Raw genomic sequence first — 14923 nt, 5'->3', positions numbered from 1 at the left:
TAATGCAGGAGACTGGGTTTTGATCCCTGGTTTAGGAAGATACTCTGGAGAAGAAAATGACAACCCACTCCAGTATTCTTGCCTGGAAAATCCCATGGCCAGAGGAGCCTGATGGGCTACAGCCCACAGGGTTGCAGAGAGTCAGACAGGACTGAGCAACTTCAATTTTATTCTATTGCTTTTGTTACAAGTTAATCACTAAAGAGGAGAGTGAAAAAGTTGGCTTAAAGCTCAACATTCAGAAAACGAAGATCATGGCATCTGGTCCCATCACTTCATGGCAAATAGAAGTGGAAACAGTGTATGACTTTATTTTTCTGGGCTCCCAAATCACTGCAGATGGTGATTGCAGCCATGAAATTAAAAGACACTTACTCCTTGGAAGGAAAGTTATGACCAACCAAGATAGCATATTAAAAAGCAGAGACATTGTTAACAAAGGTCTGTCTAGTCAATGCTATGGTTTTTCCAATAGTCATGTATGGATGTGAGAATTGGACTATAAAGTGAGCTGAGTGCCTAAGAATTGATGCTTTTGAGCTGTGGTGTTAGAGAAGACTCTTGAGAGTCCCTTGGACTGCAAGGAGATCCAACCAGTCCATCCTAAAGGATATCAGTTCTGGGTGTTCATTGGAAGGACTGATGTTGAAGCTGAAACGCTAATACTTTGGCTACCTCATGTGAAGAGCTGACTCATTTGAAAAGACCCTGATGCTGGGAAAGATTGAGGGCAGGAGGAGAAGGGGATGACAGAGCATGAGATGGTTGGATGGCATCACTGACTCAATGGATATAGGTTTGGGTGGACTCCTGGAGTTGGTGATGAACAGGGAGGTCTGGCGTGCTGTGGTTCATGGGGTTGCAAAGAGTCGGACACAACCGAGCGACTGAACTGAACTGAACTGAATCACTAAAGAAATGCTGCCTATGGCTTAAAGTGTACATAGTGGCCTATCTCAGGGAACTCTGCCTCCCATGCCTGAGTGTTAAGCTAAAATACCTTTGTTTAGCTCATAGGAAACATCCTGACCTGTATGGCTGCAGGAAAGAAGAAAACACACACCTTCCAGTCTGGCTGGAACCAGGAAGTATTTGCAACCATTTATTGCCTTATTTTACTACACCTCCTCATTGCCCTCTCTTTGTTCTGTGAAAGAAAGTAGCATCCAAACCCAGACAAATGATTCTCTGGGACACTGGTCTACCATCTTCTTGGTCTGCTGATTTTCTGAGTGAAGTCAGTATTCCTTGCCCCAACAACTCATCTCTTGATTTATTGGTCTTTCATGCAGTGAGCAATGTGATCTTGGACTCAGTAACACCCTTGGTCATCATTTTATTGGTCCACTTGCTTGTTGGGTGTGTATGCTAAGTCACGTTAGTTGTGTCTGACTCTTTGCGACCTTATGGACAGACTATAGCCTTCCAGGTTCCTCTGTCCATGGGATTCTCCAAGCAAAAATACTGGAGTGGGTTGCCGTGCCCTCCTCCAGGGAATCTTCCCAACCCTGGGATCAAACCCACGTCTCTTACATCTCCTGCACTGGCAGGCAGGTTCTCTACCACTAGCACCACCTGAGAAGCCCCTATTTGGTTCTTTACCACTATCGCCACCTGGGAAGCCCCAGTTTGCTTGACACTGAAATACAATCAGCAACAGCTTGTCTGTTATATGGTCACCATCTCCCTTCACCTTCTAGTTTCACTATGAGCATCTTGAAACATGTGGACCTCTGAAATTTATTGTGGTTAATATTTCAGTTTTCTTTGGGAGAAAGAAACCTGAACTAGATTACACATAAAAACTTTGCAAGGAAGTGTGCTATAAATATAAACAGGGATGTTATAAGATGTAAATTGGATACTTCTCATATTGATGGACAGGGACAAACGTTTCTTGCAAACCTATATGCACTAGGCGCCCCCACCCAAGTGTTTATCCAAACCTAGTCATTTGGTCCTTATAGACCTCTTCCAAAGTAGACAACACTGTTTCCATTTTACATCTGAGGAAACCTAAGTAGTTTTCTTAAGCCCCACAGTTAGCAAGCACATAGTTAAAATAGCTCACCTGCTGTATCCTGATGCTAAAGACCTAATATTTAACTTTACTACCATAAATGTGACGTTCCTAGTAGTTTGGTCTAAAATTGACTGTGAGGTAGATGTACACTTGGCTTAACATGGTGAATGTGAAAAACACCTGCAAGTTTCATTTGATCTGGCAGCTGATTAATGAGTATCAGTGATGTACTTTTCTATGGTTGGCTCACCCCTGGAACTTGGTGACCAGTGTCAAAGATAAACACAGCCAGGTATTAGTCCAAGCATCAAAAACAGATTTTGTTTAGTAACTACTGACAGTCGAGAAGGAGTTGAGCTCTATTCCTCTATGTGCAGAGGCTACTGGGATGGGCTTTAACGGGAGGATGAGGGAGGGGGAAGAGTGGGCAAAGAGCTGGTCACTATTAAGGGCGATTACACAAGCTTCTCTTGCAGGTTGGCAGCTGCCAAAGCGAGGAGTCCCTTCTCCCACAAAGATGCTACCCTTCCTGCATTTGCAAGAAATGGCTCTCAAGTTGGGAGAGACGCTTCTGAGTCTTAAGATACATATTCACAATCGCAAGTCCTTGGGAGGTCAGGGGCCTGTCTTCAGGGGTTCCTTAGAACTTTCTCCGGTAGGCGTTTTAAAGTGTGTGTGTCCTGGGGATGGGCCGTAGGCTGGCAGAAGCCGTGCTAGAGTTGGTCAGGTCTCTTAGGCCAGGGTCTGCAAGAGTTGTCAGATGCTGCCAGTTGTGCAGTTCTCATCAGCCGTCAGAACCACGATGTATGGGCAACATTAAATACAGAGGGTGGGAACCACGACAGCGGAGGCTAAAAATCAGGTCCTCTAAGACCCTCAAAAGAACAAGTTTAGTCTGGAAAAGATAAAGCCTAGGGAGTCTACTAAGTCTAGAGACCTGGCTCGCTTAGTCCTGGAAGAGGCCGCGTGGCCACAGAAGGAACTCTTCAACCTGTGAATGTTGGAGCGAGCAGAGCTGCAAAAGCAGCTTCAAGTTCCTGCCAACGATAACATTCTGTGATTGTTGCAACCCAGCGAAGACTTGAACGAAGGCGTGCTCCTGAGGCACACGAGCTGCAAGCGGGAGATCAAGGAGAATGAGGATTGAGAAAAAGGGCTCTGTAGGTAACTTGGGACGTTGGCTTGGCTCTGATGCCAAGCTGACGGATGACGGGGGAAGTTAACGCTTGGCTTGGAGCAAATAGCGGCCTCCAAGCTAAAGTTCAGGGACCAGCGTTCCTCAGAAACACCAGCGATGGCTCCAGGGCAGAACTAGTCTAGAAGAGAGGGCGGCGCGTGAGGGAACGGGTGGCAGGATGGCCTAAGGTTCCGGCGCCCGAACGCCGGGGACACGCCGTCGGGGGTGGTGGGGGGAGTGGGGGGACGTGCGCGGTGGGGGATGGGGTTGGGGGCGGGGCCCCGCGGCTCGCACGCGCCGCCGGCTCCCGGAAGGAGGCGGGACCGCCTTGCGCGCCCTTCTCTTAAACCTGCGGGGTCTCGGGCCGCGCGCCGCCGAGGCGCCTCAGTCGAGCACCGAGCCGTCGATCACTTAGCTCCCGCAGTCTGCGCTCCGGCTCGCTGGTGGCTCCACCCGCCATATTGTGTAAGTGCGACCGCAGCCCTGGAGCGCCACCCGCGTTCCCGGCGCGTGGGGCGGGGAGCAGGAGGCTCCGGCTCCCTTCGCGTCCCTGGCTCCCTTGGCTAGCCCCCACCCTGGCCCCGGGACGGTGACGGCCGCACGGGGAGAGGCTGGATCCGGCGACTCCGCCGAGGCACGCGTAGCGCGCGCCCTGGAACGCCGCGCGCCCAGCCTGCCGTGCCCAGGCCCGCACACCGGGAGCGCGGCTCGCTCCGCGGTCCGCCCCGGGACCATACGTACTGACGTTTTCGCGTGCTGTTTAATTAGCTAGGAGAAGTTCTAATGTGGCATTTTTATGTTTTTTTTTTTTTGTTTTGTTTTGTTTTTTGTTTTTAACGCAGAGACCAGCAATCCGTTATGGAGCATGCCATTACCCCGCTGGACCCCCTGCTTCCCTCTGGTAACTGTATTTCTTCACACGTTTTACAGTGCAATTGATGTGCAGTCCCCGGTCCCCCACCACAAGCCTTGATAAGGTTAAAAGGGCCGGACTCTAGACCCAGAATGGTGTCCAGTCTGACTCAGATTTCCCACATGTAGGCAGATTACTCAGCCTCTCTTGTGCCTCAGTTTCCTTATCCGGGAAAAAGAAAAAAGGAGCATAGTTTTTAGTCTTTGCGGTGTAGAGCTGCGTAAGGACTAAAAGGTGATGCCCTTCACCTGGAGAAGACTAAGCCCTATCTGTAATGTGAGTTCTCAGGCTTCTAACAATTGGATCAGAAACGTAGACGGAAGGGGTAAAGATCAGTCTTTACTGACTTGATGATTGCCTGACCATTGTGCCCATTTGTCATCCTTTGAAAATACCTGAGGTTACCCAATAATGCTTTCAAGATACAGTAGTCAAGGCTTTTTCTTCAAGTGTGGAGTCATTGTAATTCACAGGGAAATAGAAGAATGAGTTTTTCTGAGGGAATTGTTAGTCACTTTCATTATCATGTGTAGTAACTGACCCGAGTGCTAATTTCATGGTATTAAAACATTTTTTTATGTACCGGTTTTTACTTCTGTTTCTCTTGTGTAGAACTTCTAGTTTATCAGCGCATCAATTTAAATAGAATGCAAAATTCTTTGTAGTGTTTACAGTTTTCTGTAAACCTATGAATTCATGAGTTTTTTGGTGGCAGGAGTATTGAATCTGATTTGAACTTGTCAGTTTCCCCACCTTCTGGGAGTATTTATGGTAAAGCAATCAAAGGATAATTACAGGGGACCCTGACTCCTTTCTGCCCAGTCACTTGCTGTACTGCATTGTGTACATATACTTTGTATCTTACTTTACAGGTAGTAAGGAGCTAGAGTCTGAACCCAGATATGTTTGACTTGTTGAGAGGTTGAGTGTCTAATCATTTTTGAAAACAGCTTTTCCTAAATTAGGAAAAGCACTGGCAAACATAAGCATTTTGTAATTGAAACTTTGGTAGTTCTCAGTTATCCAAGGGTAGCGGGGACCAACAGTGTTTCCAGGAGTAAACATGGGATTCAGCTGGCCTGTTGACTTTCAGATTTGTTGCTAAGCATGAGCACTTTACTGCTGGAAGATTTCTAGTGTTTTCTCAGTTTTAAAGAGAGAGGTCATAGAGACAGTGCTACGTAGGAAGGGTTGGAGTGAGGCAACAGGGTTTCTGGGTCTAAGTCTTAGATTTGCTGGTTGTATTTCAGTTTCTTCATCTGTGAAATAGGAATGTTTTTCAGGCTTGTTGTGAGCATAGATGAGTTGTAAAATGTGTAAAGCACTTAGCTTTAATTGTGGTAAGCGATTAGGTTCAGTGGTCAGGCTATTGTGGTTGGATTTCAGGGTCAGTGTTGAAATGGAAAGGGTTCCCCAGGTAACTTAGTGGTAAACAGTCTGTCTGCCAGTGTAGGAGAAGCAAGAAACATGGATTCAATCCCTGGGTTGGGAAGATCCCTGGAGGAAGAAATGGCTTTAGTATACTTGCCTGGAGAATTGCATGGACAGAGAAGCCATAGGGTCGCAAAGAGTTGTACATGACTGAGCGACAGAGCACGACATGCCTGCATGCTGAGATGGAAAAGGTTTGGAGCAATAGACTAGTAGGAAATAGGAAAGACAGGCAGTTCTGGTCCCTGTGGGTTTAATCAGAGGCTTAGGGAGAAGACCATGACTCCTCAGGTCAGACGTGTAGGCCCCACGCTGGGGCAGGCGTACAGGGGAACCGTTAAGGACTGTGAGGTCCTGTATGAAGCACAGATCCACCAGGTAGAATCCTGAACTTCTCTGAGGACAATTGTGGCATTTAGTGGTTTGCCTAGTTTCTTCCTCTTGCTTCTAAAGGTACAATTATTTAGAGATTCCCATCTGATCTCAAGCACTGGCCTAGAAACATGGGTTTCCTACAGGTTTACTTTCCTCTAGATAAATGAGGGATATTTAAAAACAGAACAGTGTATCAGGAAGGGGCCCTTGCAATACCCGGCTCTTAGAGTAATTCGGTAAATATGTGAGGTTAATGTTATGTTTAGAGAGGTTCCCTTCATCAGATATACATTTAATATTTTCTAGCAGAGAGGTAGCTTTTCTATGAATAACTTCTCTGAATGTAATTTTTGGCCTGATGTGCCTGTAATGCTTACCCACATCTCATGTAACAGACGACCTGACAAGCTGGTTCTCTCCAGCTTCACTAATTGTCAGGTACACCAAAATGCTCACCTCTAATGATCACCAGCAGAGGGAATATAAAATCTTTTAAATCTTTGTAATTTGTAATTCAAGTGTGTGTTAGTCTCTTAGTCATGTCTGATTCTTTTGTGACCCCATAGACTATGGCCTGCCAGGCTCTTCTGTCCATGGAATTCTCTAGGCAAGAATACTGGGGTGGGTTACTATTTCTTTCTCCAGGGAATCTTCCCAACCCAGGGATCTAAGCTGGGTCTCCTGCATTGTGGGCAGAATCTTTAGCATCTGAGCCACCAGGGAAGCCCAAATTAAGTAAATGGTTATTATTTAAAGAAAAACGACTAACCTAAAACATGAAAGTTTCCTGTAATCCCTCTTCGAGAAATAACCATCATTAACAATTGGCATATATTCTAAAATTTTATTTATGTACATATAACCAATATGCTGTTCCTCTTGTTTTAAATAAAATGCATTTATATTGTAAGTTTTGTAAATTATTGTATTTGAGCAGTGAGTAAAAATATATCAATATTTTATTTCAAACAGTGTGCTCTTTGTTCATTTTTTTTTTTAACAGTAGAGTGTTTCTAAATGTTAAAAAAAAATTCAAGTGAGTAAATGTTACAATCTTATTCAGCGATTATTCAGCAATTAATATATTAGGTAGTATCCAGTCTGGCAGATAGAAACTGGAGGAGCTGTGTGAAGTGGTAGACATTATAGGCAGAAATGGGCAGGAACAAGGAAGTTACACTTGCCAAAAGTAGTTTGATTCTAGCAAGGTCTCTTTCCTTTAGGGGATGGTAAAGGGTCTGTCAAGCAGATTACTATGCTAGCACTGATAGAGTGACTTCTGATTGGTTGGTTTAAGTTCCCATTTTTGGTAGAGCTGAAACGGTACATAATTGGGTTAATTATTAAGTCCTGGTTTGGTGATGTGGGAGTTAACATAAATGGCTCCATTTTGGGCCTGTTGTTTTTAACACTGCAGGAAAAAGTCCATCCTACTTAGCAGAGGTTGTCATTCTGAAATCTTGTGTGTTTCTAAATTGTATGTGTATAAATAAATACAGGACCTGTTTTAAGCCCTCTCCTGCAGCTTTTTACACTTAACTACTTTGTTACGGTCCATATGTGTAGGTGTCCCAGGTTGTTTTTCTTTTAATGGGCGGTACAGACACAATGAAAGTAGGCTTTCTTAAAAGACATTTAGACTATTTCTAGTTTTTATTACTATCTACAATGTGTAACTTTGATCGTATTTTTGCACATTTATGTGAGTTGAGAAGGAAATAGCAACCCACTCCAGTATTCTTCCCTGGAGAATCCCAGGGACACAGGAGCCTGGTGGGCTGTCGTCTATGGGGCCGCAGAGTCGGACACGACTAAAGTGACTTAGCAGCAGCAGCAGTAGCATCAGTTGGATAAATTTCTGGAAATGGAATTACTGGATCAAAGGATATGTCTGGATTTCTGTTATCTAGAGGAACTGACAACTACCTAGTGTATGCCTTTGACACCAGGTACGGTGGGGGATACACTTGTGATCTCTTCTATCAGTCTTGTTGGAATTGAGAACAAAACAAGATAGATGCTAGTTAGATGTTGAATTTTGTGTGATGGGACCCACATAGGAACTACAGGGACTTGGGAGAAGGGGAGGAGGGCAGGCTGGAGTAGGCAGAGAAATCATGGGTGGACAGATGTCAGGTGGGCATACAGAAAAGCACTGGATTTAAGTTGTGAGACGCCTGGGAGAAGCACAAGAACGTTGCAGGCCCTGGGCCTTCCTTGATTGAAAGCTCGGTCCTGCATCTGGCTGGGAACTAATTCAGTTCCATCTGGTGACTACTGCTGCTGCTGCTAAGTCGCTTCAGTCGTGTCTGACTCTGTGCGACCCCGTAGACGGCAGCCCACCAGGCTCCCCCGTCCCTGGGATTCTCCAGGCAAGGACACTGGAGTGGGTTGCATTTCCTTCTCCAATGCATGAAAGTGAAAAGTGAAAGTGAAGTTGCTCAGTCGTGTCCGACTCCTCACGACCCCATGAACTGCAGCCTACCAGGCTCCTCTGTCCACGGGATTTTCCAGGCAAAGTACTGGAGTGGGGTGCCATTGCCTTTTCCCATCTGGTGACTAGCAAAGAAGAAAGAAGGTTGAGTGAACAGGTGGAGGTTTTGGAAGAGTGGTTGAGCAGTGAAGTTAAACCAAGCTGTGGAAGACAGAGAAATTTATTGCAGGATAGGAGATAGAAAGATTTTTGAAAGTTTCTGTGTCCTTCCATCTCTGGAACATTCTCTATGAAACAGCCTTTATATACCTTTAAAACTCGATTAAATTGTGTCATCCATGTCATGGTTCAGAATTGCTAATTGTATACAGGTTAAAGTCCTTATCCTGACCTTTAAAGGCCCTTCACCATCTGATTCTTAACTACTTTTCCAGAATACTTATTTTTTTTTAATCACTCACCTCTGTCCAAGCCAGGCAGAACTCACCACTATTTACTATGTGAACAATGATTGGAGCTTCAATACTTTGACCCTAGCTCATGCTACAGTAATCCCCTGGAGTGTTCTTTTTCAGTCCTTAGAATTCTTATTGTGAAGCTTTAGCCATTCTGGTGGGTAAGAGGAATCTCTGATTTTAATTTGCATTTCCTTTATGGCAGAATGCGGATATTGTCTGTTGTTAATGTGAAATATTTGTCTCTTGCCACTTTACTTTTTTTCTTCATATAGTTGATTTATAATGTTTCAGGTGTACAGCAAAGTGATTCAGTTATATCTGCATCTATTAATTATGTCTGTATCTCTATTTCTCAGATTCTTTTCCATTGTATGTTATTATAAGGTGTTGTAATGTGGTATACAGTGGGTCCTTGGCATTTATGTTATATATAGTAGTGTGTACCTATTAATCTTGAAAGTGAAAATTTCTCAGTCGTGTCTGATTCTTTGCGACCCCATGGACTATACAGTCCATGGAATTCTCTAGGCTAGAATACTGGAGTGGGTAGCCTTTCCCTTCTCCATGGGGGATCTTCCCAACCCAGGGATCAAACCCAGGTCTCCCTCATTGCAGGTGGATTCTTTACCAGCTGAGCCATAAGGGAAGCCCAAGAATACTGGAGTGTGTAGCCTATCCCTTTTCCAGTGGATCTTTCCGACCCAGGAATTGAACCCAGGTCTCCTGCATTGCAGGCGGATTCTTTACCAACTGAGCTACCAGGGAAGCCCTGAGCTACCAGAGAAGATTAAGGATTAATCTTAAATCCCTAATTTATCCATTCCCCCTGTTTCTCGTTTGGCAGTCACAAGTTTGCTCCCTATGTTTGTGAGTCTGTTTTGTAAATAAGTTCGTTTGTATCATTTTTTTAGATCCCACATAAATGAGATCATATGATATTTGTCTTTATCTGAGTTAGTATGATAATTTCTAGGTCCATTCATTGTTTTTTTTATAGGGCTGGGTACTGTTATGTGTGTGTGTCTGTGTGTGTCTGTGTATACGCACACACACACACCACAGTTAGGCTTCTTCCATGTCTTGGCTATTGTAAATAGTGCTGCTGTGAACATTGAAGTGCATGTGTCTTTTTTCAAATTAAAGTTTTCATCTTTTCTGGTTGTATGCCCAGGAGTGGAATTGCTGGTGCATGCTCAGTTGCTCAGTCATGTCTGATTCTTTGGGACCCCATGGACTGTAGCCTTCCAGGCTCCTCTGTCCATGGGATTTTTCAGGCAAGAATACTGGAGCTGATTGGCATTTCCTCCTCCAGGGTATCTCCCCAATCCAGGGGTTGAACCCGTGTCTATTGCGTCTCCTGCTTCGGCAGGTGGATTCTTTTACCAGTGCACCCCTTGGGAAGCCCAGGGATGGCTGCATCATATGTTAACTCTGGTTTTAGTTTAAGGAAGCTCCACACTGTTCGCCTTTGTGGCTGCACGAATTTGTATTCTCATTAACAATGTAGGAAGGTTTCCTTTTCTCCACACCCTCTCAAGCATTTATTTATTACTTGTAAACTTTTTGATGATGGTCATTCTTGCCATTTTTCTATTGGGTTGTCTTTGATTTTTTAAAATTTGATGTGTAGGATTTTTTCTTTTAATTGAGATATAATTGATATATAATGTATTATTTTTGATTTGATACATGTATATATTGCAAAAGGATTACAAGTAGGAGTTTATGTGTTCTGAATACATAGTTCTTTAAGTCTTGATTTTCTCATCAATGAGATAGAGAGAAGGACACTTTTCAAGGAGAGGTATGAAGATTAAAGAGTATCTGTAAAGCGTTTAACACTGATACAGTAAGAATGGAGACATTTTATTTATTTTATTCATTGCCTTAACGTTTCATCTAGAGGTTTTTAAAATTGAATAATATTTAAGCACATATGGTAAGCACATACTATTGCTATTTTAAACTCTGTTAATATAGGTGCATTTTCCAATATTCTTAAAAATCTGAAATTTTTTTTTCTTGTAGTGTCTGTGATCATTTCAGTTTTTATTATGAATCTTTGTATTTAGAACTCCGTATGCTTGAAAGTAAAGTATATTTATTTCAAACACTTTGCAGCTAAAGTAAAAGTAAAACCTTCCTCAGGATCATTAACTTACATGTGCTTATTTCACAGACTTAAGACATAGAGCAACCAATTACAGAGACTGTAATTTCTAGTTTACTAAAGTACTGGTATCTAGGCATTTTTGTATATTTTTACAACATAGTATATATGCGTTATAAAAAGATATAGATAAAAGATGAAATAAAAATGCGGTATTTCAGCCTCTCGGAGATTGCCACTCTTCTCTCCACTTGGGTACATTTGTTGTGTATACATTGGTATTGATATCCCTCTAGATATTCTTATGTATGAATACACAGATGTTTTTAAACCAAAATGAGAACATAATGTAAGTTGCTTTATTCAGTTCACCACTTTACTTTTCCATGTCAGATTTCAAAGTATCTAATACCCCACCATGTTTAAATTTTCTCATTCTCAAAATAGCTTCCAGATGCTTGTTCCAAACTAGGGCTGCCTATGGATTGGGTTCAGGATTTTAAATCTCGAAACATTGTCCCTCATATTTTAAATGTCCTTTAATATTGAGTATTGATAAATAAAGCTTTTATATCCCTTTTAAATTGATCTGATGGAATAAAAAAACACAGCAGTTTTGGTATGAACCATCATTCACTTAAAAATACATGATAAACTCCAACTCAAAAATTCCATTTTATTTTCCCCACATAATTTCATCATAAATTTGTGCTGCTGCTGCTGCTGCTAAGTCACTTCAGTCGTGTCCGACTCTGTGTGACCCCAGAGACGGCAGCCCACCAGGCTCCCCCATCCCTGGGATTCTCCAGGCAAGAACACTGGAGTGGGTTGCCATTTCCTTCTCCAAAATTTGTGCTAGAAAACCTTTTATCTATCACTCTACCTTTCTTTGCAAAAAAATTATATATATTTAAATTTTAAAAAGATTTCTCTGACCGTAATGCTCTTGGGAGTTATTTATTCTGAGCTGAGTTACCATTGTTGAGGTTTATTATGAATTGAATTACCCTTTTAAGTATTATGGGCACACACTTGATCAAATCAGCATAATTATATTACACGTTCTTGTAACAACTAACATTTCTGTAACACTGTGTGCTGGGCATGGTTTTAATACTTCAACACTGTAAAACCTGTAGAAAAGTTGTGGACCTCGAAGTCCAGGTTTATGTTTTAGCTATCCTCTTCACTAGATATGTGACCTTGGACATGTCTTTCAATTTCTTAGAGCCTTAGTTTCTTTATATAAAATAAAAATACATACAAACATGAAGTCCGTGGTCCAATTTAAGCTACTTTAAAGTACAAAAAGCAAGTTTAAGAGGTAGAATCAATGCAAATGGAAAATACTTTGTACTAAATGAACTTTTTTATATTATTAAATTTTGAATCCCTTCTTTTTTCTATAGTTCTCAAAGGAGATAGCTATTTATTTAGTAAATGTGTTCAGCTAGGCAGCCTGTTCTTTTCCCTGAGTTCTGTGTGTAGTTTTCTTCTATACTTATTGAATTTATTATTTCTGGGTGCATGAAATTTTTAATAGTGGTCATAGTGTTTTGATGCCTCATGGTTAAGTGGAACCGTGTTGAGAATATCTCATTCAGTACAGTGTTCCTGTTATTTTTGTATTTCTGGAACTTATTCTCCATTGAAAATGCCTGATTATACCCATGAAAGGAGTATAAAACATGAAGATGGATAGTAGCATTCTCTGATTTACTAGAGGCTGGTTTGGGCATCCCTGGGTAGTCTGTACCTAGAGTTCAGACTCCTTTGTAATATAAATGAGTGGCTACCTGGATCACTAGTTCAGCAGCAGACCTCTCAAGAACCCTTGGTGATGACATGCTTAGTACCAAACATAGCCCTAAACTGTTAACTCCCTTCTTTAGTCTCTGTTTGTAAATCCTTGTAAGAATGATGTAAGGGTAGATCTGAGTTATTTGCATTTTTTTTAAGTTACAGATTAAAAATTCTTCAGTGTAGTAGTAAGATGCTTTTTGGTCACAAAGCTGAAGTAGTTAAGCATTCTTCTTAGGAATTTCTGGTTTGTACTTTTCTTTAGGTCTGGGCTAATCCACGTGGCTGTTGAGGGTTTGAAATAAGGCTAGTGTGACGGAAGCACTGAGTCTTGTCATTTCACTGTGAGAAATAAAACTCCCATCGGTTATTGAAAAAATCTTAATTATTTGGAACAATGTATTAGTTTACTGAAGCTGCCATAACAACATGCTATAGATTGAGTGGCTTAAAGAAGTTTTTCTCACAGTTCTTCTGCCAAAAGTCAGAGATTCACGTTTGGTTTCTTCCGAGGCCTCTCCGTGTTGGCAGAGCGCTGCCTTTCCTGTGCCCTCACGTGCTCCCCCTTGCTCTGTGTGTCCCCTGGGTTCTGATCTGTTCTTTAAAAGGTACCTGTCCTTCCGGGTTAGTGCCGCTCTTACGACTTCCTTTTACCTTAATTACCCCTTTAAAGACCCTGTCATATCACTGGTAGATGAATCACAGAGTCGATTTCAGTCTTACTTAGCTGCTGTTTTGTGCTTCTGTACAATATGTCCTCTTAGTCATTCAACACTTCCTAAGTACCTAAATTTCATAAGTAATTTAAATTGTTCTAGTAGCCTCTTTAAAAAGGGAAAACAGATGAACTTAATTTTACCTTTTATTTAACCTAATACATCTAAACTGATATAATTAAGCATGTAATAAGAAATAAACAATTATGAATGCAGTAATTGACATTTTTGTACTAAACCTTCAAACTCCACATGTATAGTTTATACTTCTAGCCTGTCTCTATTTAGACGCTAAAGTTTCACTAGAAACACTTTACATTTAGTTTGTGATAATTTGTCAGATATTTTGTTCTTATTCATATCAGCAAGCGCCAACTCGTAGACTGGGACTTTTGGAACAAGCTTCATACACAGGGAGTAGAATGTTTATTTTCCATGGAAAGCCTTTGGAAACAGGGATTAGAGACAGAACTAGGACCGTGTCTGGGTTTTTTGATTGTATGTTTTTCTTATTATCAACACAGCTTTTCTGTTGTTTAAGGCAGTTTGCCTGCTTTGAAACTTGGGAAACTTGCTTTTTTTTTTTTAAGACATTTTCATCCCTTTGTAGATGGCACGTAGACCTCAGGCTAAATCTTCAGTTTAAGGATTGTGATGTCTTTGCTATCCAGGGCTAATTAAGATATCCAGGAGGCAAACTAGTGGATTTTCCAGTTTCAGGGGTTAATCCTTTTATTTTGGGCTCCCAGGTAAAGAATCCATCTGCCATTGCAGGAGACTCAAGAGACATGGGTTTGATCCCTGAGTCTGGAATATCCCCTGGAGGAGGAAATGGCAACCCATTCCAGTATTCTTGCCTGGAAATTTCCATGGACAGAGGAGCTTGGCGGGCTACAATCCATGGGGTCTCAAAGAGCTGGACATGGCTAGCACTCACACAACAACAACCTCTTACTTTACTCTCCTGCTCAATTAGAAATCCATTCTAGGTAGTTTTCAGGTCTCTTGAATGTTGCTGACTCTTCTTCTTCCTTGTTGTATAACTCATAATTGTTGGAATTCTTCCTTTTTGTTCTCTTCAATTTATTTCTAATGTACAAAGACTTTTCTGTCACAACTATACTTTATGTGTTTGTAGTTTAACTTTTTCGTGTATTTTGTTTGATTTTCATATTTGCCTTAATTTTTGTTGTTTTAATTAGTTTCATTATATATTTGATGACAAAAATGTTTGGTTCATCCTCATTCTTAGTGGCCAAATTGTTTCTTTTGCCATAAGTAATATCTCATTAACTTTATAAGCCATCTTTTCCACATCATCTAGAGAATCAATTTTCTTCGTTTTAGTGGTGTTAAGTCTCTGCAGCACCCACTTCCCACATCCTTACATATTAGCATTTTAATAGCTGCATGCTTTCCTAAAGGAAAGCTTCTAAAGTGAGTTTAAAAGTAATCCCAATTTTGAAAAATCTTGTAAATCAGTCCT

At 41.7% G+C, this 14923-nt stretch overlaps 1 protein-coding gene across 12 annotated transcripts in view; it reads left to right on the top strand.

Moving 5' to 3' along the window:
* Positions 1-3509: 3509 nt before the first annotated feature.
* The window catches only part of TPK1 (thiamin pyrophosphokinase 1), a 383151-nt gene continuing 371737 nt past the window's right edge, over positions 3510-14923 (top strand). For 6 of the 12 annotated variants that reach the window (XM_055591205.1, XM_055591207.1, XM_055591208.1 and 3 more), the window contains exons 1-2: positions 3513-3665; positions 4043-4101. In XM_055591205.1, coding sequence (XP_055447180.1) covers positions 4059-4101 — 43 coding nt within the window. In that variant the 5' untranslated portion in view covers positions 3513-3665; positions 4043-4058. Of the gene's footprint in view, positions 3666-4042; positions 4102-14923 lie in introns of those variants that run through there. The other 6 variants (XM_055591200.1, XM_055591198.1, XM_055591197.1 and 3 more) reach the window with 3 other exon arrangements.

This window comes from Bubalus kerabau, chromosome 8, assembly GCF_029407905.1.
Source record: "Bubalus kerabau isolate K-KA32 ecotype Philippines breed swamp buffalo chromosome 8, PCC_UOA_SB_1v2, whole genome shotgun sequence".
Classification (NCBI taxonomy): Eukaryota; Metazoa; Chordata; class Mammalia; order Artiodactyla; family Bovidae; genus Bubalus; species Bubalus kerabau.
The sequence above is the reverse complement of the archived record's forward strand: the minus strand, read 5'-3'. Positions and strand labels throughout refer to the sequence as shown.